The sequence below is a fragment of the Vicugna pacos genome, chromosome 10, assembly GCF_048564905.1.
Source record: "Vicugna pacos chromosome 10, VicPac4, whole genome shotgun sequence".
Lineage (NCBI taxonomy): Eukaryota > Metazoa > Chordata > Mammalia > Artiodactyla > Camelidae > Vicugna > Vicugna pacos.
Genome location: NC_132996.1, coordinates 69,843,125 through 69,862,533, shown reverse-complemented (window position 1 = coordinate 69,862,533; position 19,409 = coordinate 69,843,125). Strand labels below are relative to the sequence as shown.

The following is a 19,409-nucleotide window of genomic DNA, read 5'->3' as shown; positions in this document are numbered from 1 at the left end:
CCCTTTGGACTCTCAGATCCCAAATGTACCCTCTAAAACCAGTCTGTGCTGACTCCCTCGGCTTCCCTGGCAGCTGCCACACAGGGTTGGGGAGAGGAAAGCTCTCCAGCAAAGTAGGTACGTGACTGTCACGATGCCCTTTTAGAGCCAGGTATAGTTTAGTTACAGCCACAGGAGTGACTGCACACCCGTTTCCTTTCCTTCAACCACCAGCCTCAGAGAAGGGGACTCAGGACAATGTCCTTGAGTCTGGAATGGGACCTGAAGGGATAATTAATACTCTTCTAAGAATTTCTTTCAAAAGGGGGGCTGTCCTAGGGGCAGAGGAATGAGAACATAAGAATCATTCTAAAAACAAGGGGAAAAGCAGGTGAAACACTACCAGGTTCTAGAAAGAAATGTGAGTTACACTGTTGCTTGGCAGGGTTGCTCATGCTCTCTGAGCCTTTGTTCTGGGTTCCTCCAAGGACCAAACAAGTGGCACAGTGGCAGAGGTCTGAGGTGGAGACAGCCAGAAAGGTCTCTACTCCCAGGTGACTGAGCTGGCTCCTCTTCCGTTTTAGACTTATTTCCTCTTTTGTAATGTGAGGCTGGTAGACTCAGGAGGTCCTGATGGAAAAGCTTTCAGTGGACTTGCCACCCTTTCAGAGGACAGAGGCTGGAGGCTCCATCACTGGGGTCAGGGCCCTGGGTCCTACTCCCTGACCCTGGTAAAGAAAGGCACAGGTCCCAGGATGAGCTGGACCCACACCTGGTACCTACAGTCCCAGGTCCACATATATTAGGACTTGGCCCCTGACTCAGGAAGGAGGAAGCTATAGACCCAGGGCAGCCTCAGGCCCCCATTCTGTCCAGTACTCCAGGGAACTGTACCTACTGGGCTGACCTGCCTAGAGGTTAGTGTTCAAGGTAGCCAGGACAGGTGGTGGGCGTACTCCCAAGACACCAAACAGATTGATTCCCAAAGGTCCAAGGCCATGTTACCCAAGTTAAATCTCTTTAATATCCCAATACAAAGTCCCAATGCAAAAAGACAATGAGAAAACCCTGGGAAGTTGGGGGGAGGGTTTTTATAAATTCCACCCCCGAGCAGCTTTTCAGTGGCAGGGGGGGCAGAGAAGCTCAGAGAAGCAGCAGTCCAAAGTGAAGAAGGGAGTGCGTGGCTCCTGGGACCTGCCCCTTGTCCCCTCACTCCCAGCTGCTCCTCAATCCCCTTTCAAGAGGGGCCGCACCCTTTGGATATCTGCTCCTTTCTCTTGGTCCCTGGGATTCAACTAGCTCTGGCTTCAATCCCCTACAAAAATTCCTGAGTTCTCGGGGACCTCAGCCAGCTCCTCCCCTGCAGTACCCCTTGATGGGGAGGGGCTGGGAAGCCCATGAGAGTTCATAGGAGTGTGTACAGGAGCGTGCGTCAGGGACACAGGGGAGCCTCTGAGTCCCCTGCCCGCTCCAAAAGCACACAAAGGGGAAGGCTGCCGTAGAGCTTAGGGTCCGTGAGGGGCTGGAGCAGAAGCAGGAAGAGTCCCACACCCAGGGCATAGCCTGCCAGCAGGGGCCGCCTCTGCGGATGCTCCAGGGCTGCACATACGGCAGGAAAGCCCATGTAATTGCAGAAGGAGTGGCAGAGAACCGGCCCAATCAGGTGTCCTGGGAAGGGGAGACAGAGTAGCTCATGAAGCAGTCCTACCACCTCCCCGGGCCCTTCCAGGGCTAAGACCCTTATCCCCTGAAACAGGAGATCAGTGCCCCACCCATCCACCCACACACCATGGCCTCTGCTTCCTTCTACCTCTCAGGCCGGACCAGGCTGAGGGCCCTGGCTAAGCCTGTCTCAACGGCTGCAGTAGAAGAAACTTGTTGCTCCTAGAAAAACACAGATTCCCATTCTCCCACCCACTCCTGTGGGCTCTTGAGCCCCCGGGGACCCGTGAGAGACTGAGGACCAACCTGTACGGATGAAGAGGAAAGCAGTGTAGGCACCGAAGACAGCTGTGTAGGAGAACTGGAACGCTGGAGACGGGGAGGCCGCGAGTGACCACACCTGCGTGCCCTTCCTGCCCCAGCACTGCACACCCATCAGCCAGAGACATCCCCTTCCCCTGGGGGCAGTGGCTGCCTGCCCCAGCACCTGCTGTCCTCTACACCCCAACTCCCATGGTCAGCGGCCCCTCCAATACTATAGCCTTCTGTTCCCAATTCTTTCTCCACACTGACTATCAGGGATACCCTCACACACCCAGCCCAGGACTGCCCCAGACAAGCTCTCTAGGACTCACCTGCAGACAAGAAGATGCTCCCCACACTGCTCTGGCGGAAACGAAGCTGTTCAAAAATGTGGTGAAAATGGGCTGAATGGAAGAGGAAAATCACATTACATTCCTCCCGGCCTGCCCAATAGGCCCTACCCTTGCCTCAAACCCCATTCCCAGTTCCATGCTAGAGAACACCTTAGCAGAACCAGGTTACAGAAACTCACCAACTCCAAAGAAGAGTGGGCAGGTGAACACAGCAGGGCCCAGGCCTGTGCACGGTGCTAACATGGGCAGCATGCAGGCCCGGAACACCAGCTCCTCTGTTAGGGGTGCAATCACTTGGTTCCGAAGCCAACGCATGTCTGTGAGGCAGCGGGCCCAGGAGCGAGGGGCTAGGGAGGGGATTCAGGACAAGCAATGAACGACTAGCTATTGAACCAAGTGACTCTAGAGGCCCCAAGGGCCCTCTCTCACAACCTCCCCCTGGCCAAACTCAGGTTAGGCATAAACACTTGTGAGAACAGGTAAGGGTTGAGTTTTCTTTATCAGATCCAGTATAAAACAATGTCTCAAGGGGACTGAAAGGGAAGGCATTAGTAGCTGAGGCAGGGTATCCTGATAGTAAACTCTGGAAATACCAGAATTTGCCTAAGACCACTTCTAGTTTGGGAAACTAAAGGTTAAAGGAAGCAAGGGACAATACTTTCTCATCCACACCAAGTAATGCTGGGGGTCCCTGTCCCTATGGGCTTGGACATCAGGAACTAAATCTGAGAGCCTACCTGATATGTGTACCCATTTTACTGATAAGGAAACAGAACATCTCATGTCTCTTGTCCAGGTCCCACCATAAGACTACTGATCCCCTTTCCTCATTGTCTTGGAATGTCTGTGCCTACTTTTTCCCTCAGCCCTGAGGACTCACCTAAGACAACCTTCAACCCATCTGCCAGGTCACAGGGGCAATCCATTGAGAGCTGCATCAATGGACCCAGGAAAAGGATCTGGGGACAGAAAAACAGGAGCGATCAAAGGAAAGGGTCAAACCATAATCCACTGCCCTTGCCCAGGCAAGGCCTCATGAGACTTCAGGCTTCCTGTTCTCTGCCAGGATCTCCCGACGATGCGTACTCGAGGGCCCTGGGCCATCTCACAATTCCTGTCTTCCATCAGTCAAAGGCTGGACACAATCAGGATAAGGAAAAAAGACCGTGAAAAGGAGCCTCACGCCAATAACAAAGAGCAGAGGAGGAAAGCTCAAGCAGGAGCACTCACCATGGTCAGCAGCAGGGGCAGCAGCGCTGCTGGAAAAATGCCCTCCAGCCTGAATCCCATCAGGGTGAGCAGGGATGTGCCTGGCTGAGCCACAGGAAAAGGGGCATCAGTTTTGCTCCCTCCCCGAAAGAGCCCTGAGATCTCTCCCCAGCTGCCCTCTGCCCCGCCTCCTTCGCACCTGGATGCCTGTAAGTTCCCTCCAGAGTAGCACGCAGAGAGGCGAGAGACTTGACACTACCAGGACACTGGTGAAGCGCCGCTTGATGACGGCAGGGTGGTCCCTACGAAGCGGTCAGTAAGTTCAGGGGGCCCATAGCCGCCTCCCGACAGCGCGGCCCCGCCCCCTGTTCGCCCAAGCTCCGCCCGCAGCCCCGCCTCGCAGAAGCGCGGGTTCCGGCCGCGCGCGCAGCCCCCGCACCTTGGCAGCTCGCTCTTCCAGACGTAGAGGCTGCCCACGTAGGAGCAGGCGAGGCTGAGACAAGAGAACACGGACACCCAGCAGCACAGCCCGGGGCCTGGACCGCCCAGAGCCGCAGACTCGGGCTGCCGCTCCGGCCGTGACACCGACAGCAGGCGAAGCCCGTCCCCGCCCAGCGCCGCCATCGCGCCCGGACCCGAGGCGCACACGAGTGACGTGACCCTGCCACTACTCGGCCCGCGCCTGCCGGAAGCGCAGTGACGTCATTAGGCAGCGCGGGCTCCGGCCCCGCCCCCGACTCCGCCCCGACACTGAAGCAGACGCGGCGTTCGCTAAGCAGGTTTATTGAACAACAGACAGCGCGCGGCTCCGGCATCTCCCCGTCAGGTGTGGAGGCGCGGGGTGGGTGCCGGGTTCAGGGCCTAGGGCCGGGACTCAGCCACTCGGACAGATTGGAGACTTCCTGCAGCCACAACGCATCCTGTGGGAGGAAAGGGGGCCCGGGTGAGGACCCCTCGGCTGCAGAAGGGTCCCCGCCCTCCCGCCGCGCCCTCCCTTGCGCGGCCTTAGCCCGGTTACCTCCAGGCCGCTCCCGGGGCCCGTCCTGCTTCTGCTAGGGGTCAGAGGGGACACGGTAGCCTCTGCGCGGCGCCGGGCGGCCTCTGACGGGCTCAGGGCCCCGGCAGAGCGGAAAGCCCGAGTCTCCTCCACGCCTTGGTGGAGGCTGCTCCCCTTGAGCCTCTTGTTTCCTACTTGTCCGCTGGTCCCTAGGAGAAAACAAGATGCCCGCTCATTTTACTCCCACGTCATGTGCTAGACTCTTGGGGGAGACCTGGGAGAAAGGGAGCAGCTGGGGTCTGGCTCTCTTAGCCCTCCCACCTCAGAACCCTTTCATCTGCTGGATCAAAACCCTGCAGCCCCGGGTCTTCAGGGTCAGGCTGAGGCTGCACGGTGGCTTCAGCGTCTCCCTATCCCCACTGAGCTGGACTCTGGGAAAGTCATCTGGGATTGTAACAGGCTCTCACTTGGGGCTCGCGCCACTCAGTCACTACACACAGATTCTCCGTAGTCTGCACTATCCAGCTTCTCCCTTCTTGCCAGAAAGCTTGCCTCACCTCTCTCTCCCTTTGTTGCTCACGCTGCATTAGGCAGTGCAAATTTAAAGCGAGTCTGGATCTATAGATTCTTCCTGAGCAGGTGCTGAGAATGTAGATCAGCGAGCTGTTCCCTGGGTGAAGCTCACACATGCTCGGATTGATGCAGAAGTGTGTACAAAGTCCAAAGGTAGAACAGAAAGAAGCTGTTAAACATTTCTGTAGATGAAGAAAGGTTTCCTTGAGATGTCTGAGCTGGGTTTTGAAGGATGAAGAGAAATATGTCCGCTGACAAGGTAGAGGAAAGGAATTCCAGGCTGAAAGAGTTAGGAATTACACCCTAAAGGCATGAAACAGTTTCCTACTGCAAAGTGACGGCCCAAGGAGATGAATCTGAAGGGGTTAGTGGGAATCAGAGAAGGCTAAGAAATGGATTTTGATCTGTAGGAAATAGGAAGGCTGTGAAGAGTTTTAAGCACTAGAGATACATTGTTAATTATGTATTTCAGAAAGATCATTTGTCAGAGGTGTGGCTTAAGAGTCAAGTTAGAGGAGGGAAGACCTCAAGAGCCCAGGGGAAGTGAAGGCAGTGGGTATGGAAGAGTCAGAAGTATTCATGAGGCCAAATCAACAGGCTTTGGTTGAAGACTGGATGTGGAACATGAGAATGAGGGGCATCTCAAAACGAACCTCAGGTTTCAGATGAAAAACTGGATAGGTTGTGGTGTTATTAATCATGACAGAGACAAAAGAACTGATCTAGAGGTGTGTATGCAGAGGGCAAGATATCAGGAGAGGAAACTGAGGTACCAATGGGACCTACACATGGAGCAACCTAGTGAGCAGATAGATCTCCCATCTAATGCTCAAGAGAGACCTGGGCTGGTCATACCAACTGAGGAGTCTTGTGCCCAGAGGCAGAGGTCAGTGCTTGGGATGAAGAGAGCAGCTACGAAGGGAGTGCAGTATGAGCACATTTGGAGGTGGCCAGAGGAAGCTAGTTGAAGAGAGAAGATCAGAGAGAGGAGGACCGGGTGAGTCCAAGTTCTGCAAATAGTTCAGGTATGGTAAAGATAAATGCACAATTTGGTAATTAGGAGGCCTTTCCAAACAAGAGACCTTGCAGTTCACAGGCCACAGAGAGAGCACGTGCCCTGGGTTAGGAAGAGACTAAGAGAAAAGGAAACGATGCAGCTTGTTTTTTCGTTTGTTTGTTTGTTTGTTTTTTGAGAACCTTGAGTGAGATGTAATGGAGAGAGAGAAGTGGAAGTTCAAGATCAAGAGAGATAACCTTTTGAGAAATGAGAGACTGATCCGCTGAGGAAAAAGAACTCAGAAAAGAAGTTGAAGGGCAGAAGTAATAACTGATGCTATGGAGAAAACAGTAGGGATAATGCCACCCATGAGCCTGGAGGGGGTGGGTCCCCATGCTGGTAAGGTCCTGGCAGTGAAGGGGAGTACAAGTTGGGTGAGTTTACTGAAAAAAGTGATTAGTAAGTGAAGTAGGAGGCTAAATCAGGAGGCAGAAGCTGGATAGATTTTTAAAAGAATGGAGTAGCCACTGAGAAGACCAGGAAGACAATGGAAAGAATTGACAAACTGAAGGCCCCTCGGTGAATGGACCACAGGTTTACAGTGGCATCACACGGTGGTGTTTTTCTTCAGCAGAGCTGCCCACGTAGGACATAGGACTGATGGCAACTAGAAGTGCAGCTATGTAAGGCAGAGCAGCTCAATCTTCCGGGGGCCCACCAGGTCATAACACGTAGATTTTAAGGCATATGTTGCAGGTGGAGAAAGCGTGGGCTTTAGAGGCAGCAGGCTGAGATTCAGATCCTCCCACCTGCTAAGTGCTCTACCTCTAAACCTAGGTTGTCTTTTGTGAGAGGGGACCGATGCTGCTTACTCCCAAGGGTCACTGTGAAAGAGTGGTCACCGGGAGATCCTAGCATCTCCCTGGGTCTATAGAAGGTGCTGATTAAATGTTAATTTCTTCCTTCTAAGGAAAGTACTTATTCTTTTGTCTCTTCACTGCATAAATACTGATTTGTATGTGCTGAATACTGAACTGTAGAATGTGATATATTTCCATTCTTTTAGATCACCAAATCTAAATTTATAAAAATAGATTTAAAAAAATCTTTGCTTTATACAAGCATTCACTGCAGGGTTCTTTTCAGTAGGAACAGAGCCCACAACATTTAAACTATGGTTCAATTGACAGAATGATTCCGAAACATGTCTTAGAACTAAGCACAGACAACACATAGTGTGTTGTAGTTGTTACCCTGGGAAGAGGAGTTTTACCAACAAACACAGGCGCTGAAGTCAGTCCCCATATTCCTTCAAGCCCAGTCACTGTTTGTCTGACAGTTCACTCCCACTAGTATGGCTTTTTTAGAGACAGACCACAGCCAGGCTGCCTGGGTTTGAATTCTGGCTCTGCCATTTACTAGCTGTATGACCTCAGATAAGTTTATTGACATCCCTGAGTTTCAGTTTCCTCACCTGTAAAATGAGGATATAATAGTACCACAGTATTGTTTCGAGGATTAAGAGTGTTAGCACACTTTCAAAATCCAGACTAGTGCCTGGCACGTGCACCGTACAGGTTCAGGCACCAGTGGCTATGATTATTTTCTCACACACACACACACATACCCCTGCTGTTGCAAGCCCTGAAGGTTATTTAAGAGTTGGAGGGAGGGGGAAAGGACTTCAGTATAATCACCATCACATCACACACACTGACACCTCCCCATAACCTTGATACATCATAACCTTGACACAGCAAGGTTGGAGTATCTGCTGCACCCAGGAGCAGCCTCCAGAGCCCCAGAGTAATAACCAAAACTAGGGAGAACCACAAATCGAGAGAAGACATGAAGGAACCAACTGGATTCAGGGCCCTGGCCCATCACGTGCAGCTATCCGTAACCACAAACTACTAGAATTTCTAGTCCAGTCATATCAGCTTTTGGGAGGGAATGCCTCCTGCTGCCCCAGAATACCCATGGTGGTAGGAGCCAACCAAATCCCAGAAGGACATTGCTGTGGTATAAGGTGCAGTTTGAAAGCTTGAAGTCATGTTTTTTATCTCCCAGCTTTGATCCAGGACTCACCTGAAAAGCTGAAACCTTACCTGCAAGGAGCTCCAGGCTGCTGTTCTCATGTGCATCCTCTGTGCTCTGCTCTGCATCATCTCTCTCTGGGAGCAGCTGCTTAAAAAATCAGAAGCCCTAAGTGAGTTGTGCAGAAGCACGAACAAGCCCCAGTGAGATCATGTGCCTGGTGATCTGGCTTTGTTGACCTCACAGGGCTGTCTTCCCTTACCTGGAACTCCCTCTTACTTCCTCCTGGCTCATGTGAACCCCCCTGCACAGCCCCCAACTTTCAAGGCTTCCCTCTGTTGGAGCCTTTGCAGCTCACTCAGGCCACTCCCAGCATTTCCTTCCTCTTTTGAATGCCAGTTCCTCATCTGTCTGCTGCATTCCTTGGGCTCTGAAGTATGCACTGCATGCTCCTGTTCATCATTTTATGTGTTCATGTCCGTTTTCTACACCTTAAATTCCTTGAAAGGTAAGGTTTACTATGTCTGTATCTCTTTACAGCTAGCATAGTGCCTTGCACAGGGTAAGTGCTTAAAAAATGACTGAGGACAAACATGGGAATCCACAGGGCACATTTTGTAGTCCTTTGTAGCCTTTCAGGGTTCTGCTATTTGGTTCAATTTGGACAGAGAAATGAAGGTCAGAACCCAGTCCTCTGAGCCCCGTTTTTCAATATAGGTATATAAAAATAGATATCCTCTTCATCAAAACTAAAAACTTCTGTGCTTCAAAGGACACTTACAATGAAAGTGAAAAGTCAACCCACAGAATGGGAAAAGAATCTGAAAAAAATATATATATATATGTATATATATAATTGAATCACTGCTATACACGTGAAACTAACATTGCAGATCTACACTTCAATTAAAAAAATTTTTTTAAAGAATTGGAGAAAATATTTGCAAATCATATCTGATAAGGGACTTATATCCAGAATAAAGAATTCATAATTCAACAATAAAATAACAACCCAATTAAAAATGGGTTTGACAAAGGACTTGAATAGACATTTCTCCAAAGAAGAGATATAAATGGCCAGCAACCACGTGAAAAGATGCTCAACATCATTATTCATTAGGGAGATGCAAGTCAAAGCCACTGTGAAATATCATTTTACACCCACTGGGATGGTAATAATAATACTAATAATTAACAACTGCTGGCGAGGATGGGGGAAAACTGGAACCGTTATACAGTGCTGGTGGGAAAGTAAAATGATGCAGCCAATCTAGAAAACAGTTTGAGTTATCACAAGACCCAGCAGTTCTACTCCTAGATACGCACCAGAGAGAACTGCAAACCTCCACACAAAATGTTCATAGCAGCAGCATTCCTAACAGCCAAAAAAGGGAATAACATGTTCATCAACTGATGAATAGATTAAAAAATGTGGATAGCTATACAACAGAATATTTTATTATTCAACCATAAAAAGGAATGAAGTACTGTTACATGTTACAACACGGATGAACCTTGAAAACGTTATGCTAAGTGAAAGAAGTCAGACACAAAAATCCACTTGTAGTTGTTTAAGTCCATTTATATTAAATACTCACTATAGGCAAATCCATTGAGACAGAAAGTAGATTAGTGGTTTCCAGAGGGCAGGAGATGACTGCAGATTAGGTAAAAGGTTTCCTTTTGGGGTGATGAGGATGTTCCGGAATTTAGTGGTGATGGCTGCAAACCAGTGAATATACTTAAAACCACTGAATTGTATAATTTAAAGTAGTAAATTTTATGGTATGTGAATTATAACTCAATAAAAAATATACTCTATCGTATGTTGTTTACTAAAGCACGTTTCAATTTCTAAGTAATTACACTGCAAGGAACACAGAAAAGGTAAAGATGGCCCTAAAGGGCTGAAAGAAGGTATTAGGAAAATTTCCAAAAATTTTTTACTTCTTTGAGAGAAAGCTTATTCCTTTACTTCATTCTAGCCTAGAAAATCTCATATAATAGACAAACCTTTATCCTATCTTGAAATTGGTCTTACCAAGGAAATACCTACATTCAGATATAAATCTTTGAGCCCTAGGGGAGCCTTGCACACCCTCCATTCATCATCAGGCCCCCCAGATGGGACAGCCCTATCCTCAGGATAGACCCCCTTGGATTTAACACCAAGGAGATGTTTAATTCTGGTCGACCACCCGGGAAACAAAACCTTTCCTTAAAAAGCTGCTTCCTTGCTACTGCTCCTGCTTGTTCTGGGTTTAAGTTTTTAGTCCTATACTCATCTGTGACAGTAAGCCCAGGATTACTGTCTTGTCTACTCCTTCATGGCCTACTGTCCTCTGTTCCAACACACAGGTTTAAAACCTCCACTCCTGGCACAACCTTTCCATGAATATGTTCTATCAAACTCTAAATACACATTTTCTCTCATTTCTTCCATTTCTCCATAAACTATAATACAGCCATAGTTCGCTTTATTTTATACTATGCAAGAGATCAGCTATTCGACTTTACCTGTTTAGAAATGGAAACTAGGGGACTGGTCCAAGGTAAAAGAATTGGATCTATCATCATTGGTCCTATAGTTGGGGGTTTTTTGTTTTTGTTTTTGGTCTTGTAGTTTGTAGCTGGAGCCACTAGGTGCCACTCTTCTGCCACTAACAAGTTATCACTAAATGGCCATTATCAGAGGGAAACAGTAATGATCTTGAGTAGACAAGTATCGGTTCTACTCAATGCCTGTGGTCACTCAACTTCCCTGGGCTTGAGATCCAGTCCTTTATGATAAAAATGTTACTAGGCTTCGGACCCTGGAGACCTAACTATAAATCCGAACCTTGTCATTTACTGACTCTGATTCTGGGCAAATTAGGAAAGTTCTCTAACCAGTTTCCTCATCTATATAATGGGAAAACTACAACTTACCTCGTAGGATTTTTGTGGTTATTAAAGTGGAAATCTTGGCCCAGATTAGGGATTCAATAAATGTTCCTTCCTTCCAAGACTTATAACTTATACTGGGGTAAGACGTTGGGTTCACTACCCATCTGCCGAGTTAACTGGGCTATGAATGGCCCCAAGGCTATAAGCCATCACTATAGCAACACAATAAGGCAAAGGAGGTCAGATCATATCCTTTTCAGATCTCACTGGCATGTCAGAGAAGCCCAAACGAAAGGACTTCACAGGCTGAAAACACTTCTAGATCCTGCCCTTATGTCCCGGGTTCTATGATAATGCCACATGCCTGACCCTGAATCTATCCCTAGAAATTTGAATATATGGATGGCTGTAGTGAATTGAATAGTAGTCCCCAAAAAGATACGTCCAAGTCTTAACCACTAGACCTTAGTGAACGTGACCTTATTTGGAAAAAGGGTCTTTGTAGATAATTAAAGATCTCAAGATAAGATCACTGAGTATTTCGAGAGGGCCCTAAATCCAATGACAAGTGTCCTTATAAGAGAAAGGTAGAGGGAGATTTGAGAGACAAAGGGGAAAGGCCATATGAAGATGGAGGCAGAGATTGGAGTTGTGTGGCCAGGTGTCAAGGAAGATCTGGAGCCACCAGAGCTGGAAGGGATAAGGAAGGATTCTCTCGCAGAGCCTTTAGATGGAGTGTGGCCCTGCCCACACCTTGATTTCAGACTTTGGGACTCCAAAACTATGAGATAATTAATTTCTTTTGTTTTTTAGCTACCAAATTTGTGATAATTTGTTATAGCATCCATAGGAAACTGATACAATGGGTATTGGCTTTTATTTGCTCAAGTTGTCGGCAACAGCTTTCCAAGTTGAAGGGAAACAGCAAGAGTATTTGCAGTGAACCAGCTGAAAGGAAGGACAGATGCATTCCTAGGAAGGTGCTTCCTAGAAGGTACACAGAACCATGAAAAAACAGTGTGGTGAAGGAAGAATTTACAGGGCCTTCACTACTACAAAGCAGAGGAGGGTGGGCAAATCCATGAGATGCTGTGATCCTCGGGTGCCTAGGTACCTAAATCTCCCCATCCAATCAGGCAAACAGAAGTAGGAGAGGGAGAGAAGCAGAAGAGATGTAATTCTCTCAGAAACAGTGTCTGTAATTTTCTGTAACAACTTTATTGAGATATAACTTGCATATACATAATAAATTGCATATTTATAAAATGCACAATTTGATAAATTTTGCCATATGTACATATTTGTGAAACTATCACCACATCAAGATAATGGACATATCCATCACCCTCAAAAGATTCCTTTGCCCTTCACAACTCCTCCATTCCCTCCAATGCCTACACCTCCCATCTTCCAGCAACAACTGATCTGTAACTAGAGATGAGTTGGCATTTTATAGACATGTATATGAATGCAGTCAAACAGTATGTACTCATGTATTTCCAGGTTTTTTCATTCAGCATGGCTATTTAGAGATTCATCCATGCTATTGTATCAATAGTTCATTCCTTTTATTGTTGAGTAGTATTCCATTAAACGGATATGCCACAGTTTGTTTATTCATTTACCTGTTGACACTGGGTTGTTTCCAGTTTTTGGCTATTACAAATACGGCAGAAGTTTACACAAACATTAGCATACACGTTTTTGTGTGGACGTATGCTTTCATTTCTCTTGGGTAAATAACTAGAAGTAGAATGGCTAGGTTGTGTGTTAAGCGTATACTTTTTAAAAAACTGCCCAACTGTTCTCCAAAGTGGTTGTGCCATTTTTCATTCCTACAAATAGGGTCTAAAAGTTCCAGTTCCGCCACATCCTTGCCAACACCTGGTATGGTCAGTCTTTTTATTCTAAGTATGTTATTTCATTGTGGTTTTGATTTGTACTTCCCTAATGACCAGTAACGTTGAGAAACTATGTTTATTTGCTGTTTGTGTATCATCTTTTGTGAAATGTGTGTTCAGATCTTTTGCCCATTAAAAAAATTGGGTTGTTTGTTTTCTTATTATTGAGTTTTAAGAGTATTTAAATATTCTGAATATCACTGTAAGGGTTTTAACTAAAAATTGAACTTCTTTAATAGTCGCAGAGCTACCAGGTATATGGAGTTATTTCTTCTTGAATGAACTTTGGTCATTTATGTCTTTCAAGAAATTTTCCATTTAATCTAAGTTGTCAAATTGAGTGCAGTATCCATAATATTCCCTGATAATCCTTTTAATATCTGGTGCCACCTCTCTAATTTCTGATAGTGGCAGTTTGTGTCAGCCCTGTGTAAGCTCTGCATATTGTTCCCTCTAATCCTTCTGGGTGGCTCATCCTTTACCTGGATAGTGTCTTCACATGAATGAGCGGATCAGTGCTCAGTTGAATACTAGGGAGAGGAGCCTCTGCAGAGCCCCAGAACGCTCTTTGTGTAGCTCTCTCCTCTCTGGTACTCTGCCCTGGAAACGTACTGCCTTGGCATCCCTAAGTTCTCAGCTTCTCTGTTCAACTCAGGGAGATCACTAGGCTTTGCCTGGATTCCCTCTCCCTGTTTCATAGCCTCCATACTTTCTCTAGGCAGCGTGCTAGGGTAATCGTAGGGCTCACTTCGTTTGTTTTTTATCTCTCAGGAATGACTATCCCATTCATTGTCTGAGGCCCAATGTCTTGAGAACCACTGTTTCATATGTTGTATTTTTTGTTATTGTCCAGATTTTTTGTTATTTCAGGCAGAAGGTAAATCTGATCCCTGTTACTCTATCTTGGCCAGAGCCACTGTATAATTTCAGCCTTAAATCTCTTTTATTTACTCATCTTATACTTTAATTCCAGAAAAGTCAGTCCTGCTGATTGGAGCCAAGAGAGTCAGAAAAGTGGGCTTCAGTTGGAACACTACCACTACCTATACCTAGAATCAGGCAATATATAAAATTTGCCAGCTGTGATTTCTCTTCACTCATTAGAGAAGCCGATCTCAAAACCAGATGAAACTGACCTACATGAGGTCAGAGAGCCCAACTAATGCAACTCTGTATCTCCAGCATCCAAAAAGGTGAATAGATAAAAGTATGTTTTTCATTAGGCAAAACCAAACGTAAGAACTTCATCACTTCACCATCATCATCAGAGTAGCTATGTGCTTAGCACTGCACGTACATCATCTTATTCAAACCTCACAATGATCGCTTTAGGTATGCACCATTCCTATTTTACTGATGAAGAAACTGAGGCTTGGAAAGGTTAAGTAGCTTACATAATAATACCATCCAGCTAGTTTGTGGCAGAAGTGGAACTCAAGTGACGTCTCTAAGCATGCTCTTAACTTCTGTGTAATACTACATTCTGTAAAGTTTTTCTTAACCACAGGCTTCCTTGCTGAAAGGCTCACCTCAGAAAGTACAGTCTAAAGCATGGGTACTACCCATCCTGTATTCAGGGTTCCCAAATACTTAGATGGAAAATTTCAACAATTCTTCCCCTGCCATCAATGATACTTACTGAGCTCATGACGTATAAAGGACATGACAAATAAAGGACACTAAGAAATTGAAATAAACAAAAAAATTTCTCTCCTTTCATAGAGGTGACTTACTGACACAGACACATTCAGAAAAGACAAGCAGTTAAGACACTGGGCAAATTTCCATCTAAGTATTGATTATTACTTTACATTTACCTGCTTAACCTCACATGAGCAGTGGTGAAGAAAGCGGTGTTGGGTCGTCTCATGAAATGATTTATGAAGTTTGGTCCTAAACTCCTGTGTGTCAGTTGCCTAAAATGGGCCAGAGATAGAAAATGCTGAGTTCCAGTACAGACAACCAAAGGATAAGTACCCACAGGAAGTTTATATGGGGACAGGACAACTAGGAAGGTAAACCACTGACATCCTATATGTGTTACAAGTTTCCTTAGTTCCTCTGGACACAGGAGAAGCAGAAAGAACGTCGGAGTAGCTGACATGAAATAGGTAGTCGTGGCTCCTGTATATCTCCCAATTTCAGTTACCAAGCAAGATCTTTCAAACGAGATCTTTGTTCTCCTACCTCTATAGGAGCTAAATATCCCAGAGATCCATCTGCTTGTGAAGAGGTTATATAAACTGCTCTCCTTTAAAAAAGAAGTTCCAAGAGAACAGAGGTTCCACTAAACAACTAAGGCTGATATAGGAACTTTTCCCCAGATAAATCTTTTAGGGAGGAAAGGAACAAAAATAATATAGTTTGCATCCATAAGGAATGGGTAACAGCCATTCCATTAAAAAGTATAGAATTATAAGATATTAGAGTTGAAGGGGACCAGAGAAATCACCTAGTGCAACACACTAATTTTATAGATGAGAAAACTGAAATTCAAAAAGGAGAAGTGACCCACTCAAAATCTAACAACTAGTTAGTACAAAAGTTAGGGCTGACTTCAGGATTGCCAAGATAGTATTTTCTCTATAATGTAAACAACTTAAATGTCTATCATTAGGGGAATGGTTTAAATTAGATTAAACCAACACAGTAGAATATTGGTTAACCACTACAAATTTTAAGACTGCTGACGCAGGGGGAAATGTCAAATTATATGTGAACATAGAATACTTTGGTTCCAACTATAAAATATAAAGTACACGAGATAATATGCAAAAATTAAAAATTAAGTGATAAAATTTACTAGTTATTATTTAAAGTTTTGTGTATATTATACTATCTTTTCAAGGAAAAAAAGTACAAGCAAATGAAGCAACAGACATGGAATGAATGTGTTACCCCACTGATAATACCAATTGATCAGCACACACTAGAAGGAAGGAAGGAAGGAAAGAATCCAACAATTATTAAGAACCTACCATGTGCTATGCAAGTTCACATTTAGCCCTCAACTTCATGATAACCCTGTGAGGTACTATTACTTTTTCCAATTTGTAGATGAAACTCAGAGAAGTTCAGTACAGGCTTAAGTTCACATAGCTAGAAGTAAATGAGCCAAGATGTTAACTCCAGCCTCTGATTCTAAAATTTGTTTCACTATTCCATACCGCCAAACACATGTAATATTTATAGTTGTTCAGTTATTTACAGTATATTCTGTCACCATGAAGTAATGGAACATTCTTCAATGAGAAATTGGGAACCACTGATCTAATCTTAGTTCTGCTTGTAACTACCTGTGTGGCCTAAAGGAAGTAGAAATTTTAAATAACTTGTTTTCTCATTTATAAAATAGTATATGCATCACTATCTAGTCAACAAACATTTCTTAAAACACTCACCCAGACCTAGTACTTATGTAGGATCACAATAGGATCAAATTAAATAATGTTTCTAAGAGCACTGCACATATACTAAGATAGGTAGTGAAATGTCTCTAAAACCCTGGCACTTTTAAGCATCCCCAATCTCCTACGAACCTGAAGGGTCTGGAGGCAGATCTTTCGGAAGCTGCTGCTGGTGCTTCCAGTCATAATACTCATGATGGAATTCACAGCCACTGAGAGTGAGGCCTGTAGTTTCTGATGAGCCTAGGGACAAAACAAGTAAGAGGGAGACTGTAGTTTATAATAATCCCAATCAGAAAATCCCAAAGGAACCAAAGATTTTAGTCAGAGCAGGATTTCAACAATTCTTCCCCTGCCATCAATGATACTTACTGAGCTCATGACGTATAAAGGACATGACAAATAAAGGACACTAAGAAATTGAAATAAACAAAAAAATTTCTCTCCTTTCATAGAGGTGACTTACTGACACAGACACATTCAGAAAAGACAAGCAGTTAAGACACTGGGCAATAAAACAGATACACTTACTATTAAAGAACAAAAAGCTTTAAGCTTTACTCTTTTATTATGGCTTTTTTTTTCCCTCAAAAGGGGGCCATATGCAGTAAGAAGTGTGTTACCAAAAGTACACAGGAGTGGGGGGTGGGTATAGCTCAGTGGTAGAGCACATGCTTAGCATGCTCGAGGTCCTGGGTTTGATCCCCAGTATCTCTGTTAAGTAATAAATAAAATAATAATAAATAAATAATAAATTAAAAATTTTTAAAGTACACAGGATGGAGGAATTCAGAAAGTCAGGTAAGGAGACAAAATGATATAAAGGATTAGGAAATGGGGGAAGAATGTAAGATGTAGTGAAACAGTAGTTCCAGAAGCATGTGTGGGAAGGGGAGACGTATAGATAAGAAGGAGGCATATTATCAGTTATTTTTTCCTGCCTATTATTTGTCCCTATTTATGCAAACTCACCTACTGGGAGGTATGACTAAGCAAGCTGGTTACAGTGACCCATCTAAGTTAAAGCTTGAGTTCTTAGGCTAGATATAGTTTATAAGATCAGCCAGGAGACTAAAGAGGAGAGGAAGAGCATTCAGGGAAGAAAGACTCTGTCTGCCACATACTGTATCTTTTCCTGAGAGAGAGAGGAGAAAGGGAGTTGTGAATTTCTTATCACCTTGACAGCCTGGTGATGATGCTCCAAGACCTGGCCCACGGTGATCTGGATGGAATCTTGTACTGCGCTGTGGCTCTCCATGAAGATGGCACTGAGATGAGTTGTGAGCAAAGTCTGGACTCCTAAGGGGAGGGAGAATGTTGGTAACCTTGTGAGAATGACACTTCAAGACTCCTGTTCATGCGCTGAGTCAGAGCTGAGAATGGGCAAGAGGCCTCTTGAAAGAAGAGGCCACTTCTGCCTATCCACAAACAATTACTTTTTTAGACAAAAATAAAAAAATAAAAACAAAAAAACGCCACCCACTTACAAACCTAATTCTCACTTACAAACAAAAGAAAGCTCATGAAAATTAAAGTGAAGAATGACAATTTTTGAAGAATCAATCAAATGAAGGATCATGTTTAATTCACATTAAAAACAAATATATACCACATACTAGAAACAATGATACTGATGATTCCCAAAGGAGAGGAAAAGCCTCCTGGAGAGTTGTCCAACCCTACTCTGTTCTTATTTGAGTGTCACTGTTGTTGTGAGCCACTGTTACTGTCAGGGTGTCAATCCTTTCAGATACACTGTGGTATAAAAAAAGTTAAAACTCACAAAGATGACTCTGAGAACTGCTGGTATAAGGTCTTTTTATATGGGGGAATATCTCTGATAAAGTAACCACAGGCACCACTGCTTGGCATCCTGCTCAGCTAACATGAGACCAACAGGCAAAATATGTCATCAAACAATATGCTAACATTGATGATCCTGATACAGGAAGACAAATTCACTTTTCAGGGCACCTAGAGAAAAGCTTCCTAATTAATCTTTATTTTTTCCGTGTTTCTCTACTCTCCTCTGGATAGTCTGTTCAAAGACACTATGGTGAAGCAGCCTAAGGCTGGCTGGGTTTTCTTGGGCTGCATTAAAAATGCAAGCCAGAAAGAACATATTCTACCACAAGGCACCACGATGCTTTTCTGGAAGGGAAGGTAATAAGTGCTCTGCTCAAAAGGGGTCTGGAACTGGAGTTAAAAGAACATAGATTCTAGGGTCAATTTTACTGCCAATTAGTGGTGACCAAGTCACTTCACTTTTCTCACTTTAGTACAGAAAGTGGCTTTATACCATTTGCTCTCACAGGTATTTTGTGCAGATAAATGTGGATAATATACATGAAGTGTTTTGAAATGTACATTGCAATATTCAAAGAGAAAATATTGCTATTGCTATGATGATATCATCTGGATTACTATTTTCTATAGTTTGGTTCTAAGAATAGCCTCAAGAAATGAGTTAGACCCCCTTTGAAGGCAGACATTTAATTAAAAAGCTGCATTTTCGTTCCTAAAACTGACGATACTACCAGATGCCTTTCACATGGTGGCAAAATAAGTTAATCATAGAAAAGTTACCATGACAAGGTAGGCAGAAAGCCAGTTAAGTGATTTTTTTTTAGACACATGGAAACAGACTGTAGTTCTGCACAATCTGTTTCCTAAAAGGAGCTCTGGAGAAAGCTTTCAAGGATATGAAAAAGAAGATAAAATTACCACATGTATCTATATCTACCTACTCTCACAGTGCATCTTCTGCAAAAGCTAGTCCTAAACTATCAGATGTATGAAATTTTAAAAGATACTTACTATGTTTACTAATGTAAGTGATGGATTTCTATTTAATCCAATACTGAGTACAACTACCTGAGATGCTACAGGCCTTCAGAGTCAAGCTAAACAAAGGTGTATAAACTATGTCAGTGCTACAAGAATGATAGGCAACCCTGGTTTCTGAGGAAGTATGTTCAGTAGGATTCAGAACGTGGTATCAGACTTTATGTCATTATAGGGAAGACTGAACATGGTGCTCCCTCTAGCAGACCTAAAAAAATCCAAAACCAAAACCAAAAAACCTGCCAAAGATAGCAGATCTTA

At 44.5% G+C, this 19,409-nt stretch overlaps 2 protein-coding genes across 20 annotated transcripts in view; both read right to left on the bottom strand.

Moving 5' to 3' along the window:
* Positions 1-980: 980 nt before the first annotated feature.
* Positions 981-4,200, bottom strand: RCE1 (Ras converting CAAX endopeptidase 1). Of its 6 annotated transcripts, none has more exons than XM_031690943.2 (8): positions 3,946-4,200; positions 3,706-3,808; positions 3,528-3,611; positions 3,178-3,256; positions 2,477-2,644; positions 2,277-2,322; positions 1,948-2,010; positions 981-1,647 (listed from the first exon to the last, which is right to left on the bottom strand). In XM_031690943.2, the coding sequence occupies exons 1-8, from the start codon at positions 4,128-4,130 to the stop codon at positions 1,485-1,487; spliced, it is 891 nt and encodes a 296-aa protein (XP_031546803.1). In that variant the 5' UTR covers positions 4,131-4,200; the 3' UTR covers positions 981-1,484. The 6 variants fall into 6 exon arrangements, with proteins under 6 accessions (XP_031546803.1, XP_006210746.1, XP_072826491.1 ...); XM_006210684.4 differs by having other exon boundaries at positions 2,277-2,348; positions 3,946-4,193; XM_072970390.1 differs by having other exon boundaries at positions 2,277-2,348; positions 3,528-3,607; positions 3,946-4,144.
* A 73-nt stretch (positions 4,201-4,273) lies between these two features.
* The window catches only part of TOP6BL (TOP6B like initiator of meiotic double strand breaks), a 74,990-nt gene continuing 59,854 nt past the window's right edge, over positions 4,274-19,409 (bottom strand). For 11 of the 14 annotated variants that reach the window (XM_072970381.1, XM_072970384.1, XM_072970385.1 and 8 more), the window contains 6 exons: positions 17,482-17,603; positions 16,437-16,547; positions 14,715-14,813; positions 8,182-8,260; positions 4,525-4,712; positions 4,274-4,426 (listed from right to left, as the gene is read on the bottom strand). In XM_072970381.1, coding sequence (XP_072826482.1) covers positions 4,361-4,426; positions 4,525-4,712; positions 8,182-8,260; positions 14,715-14,813; positions 16,437-16,547; positions 17,482-17,603 — 665 coding nt within the window. In that variant the 3' untranslated portion in view covers positions 4,274-4,360. Of the gene's footprint in view, positions 4,427-4,524; positions 4,713-8,181; positions 8,261-9,708; positions 9,833-14,714; positions 14,814-16,436; positions 16,548-17,481; positions 17,604-19,409 lie in introns of those variants that run through there. The other 3 variants (XM_072970388.1, XM_072970376.1, XM_072970383.1) reach the window with 2 other exon arrangements.

Bases quoted from the DNA above. Each gene is read 5' to 3' on its own strand.
- RCE1 (XM_006210684.4), bottom strand. From the start codon at position 4,130: ATGGCGGCGCTGGGCGGGGACGGGCTTCGCCTGCTGTCGGTGTCACGG. The intron at 3,257-3,527 runs GTGAGTGCTCCT...TTCTGTCCCCAG, and splicing joins TGCCCCTGCTGCTGACCATG to ATCCTTTTCCTGGGTCCATT. The intron at 2,011-2,276 runs GTGAGTCCTAGA...CCCCGTCTCCAG, and splicing joins GAGCATCTTCTTGTCTGCAG to CGTTCCAGTTCTCCTACACA.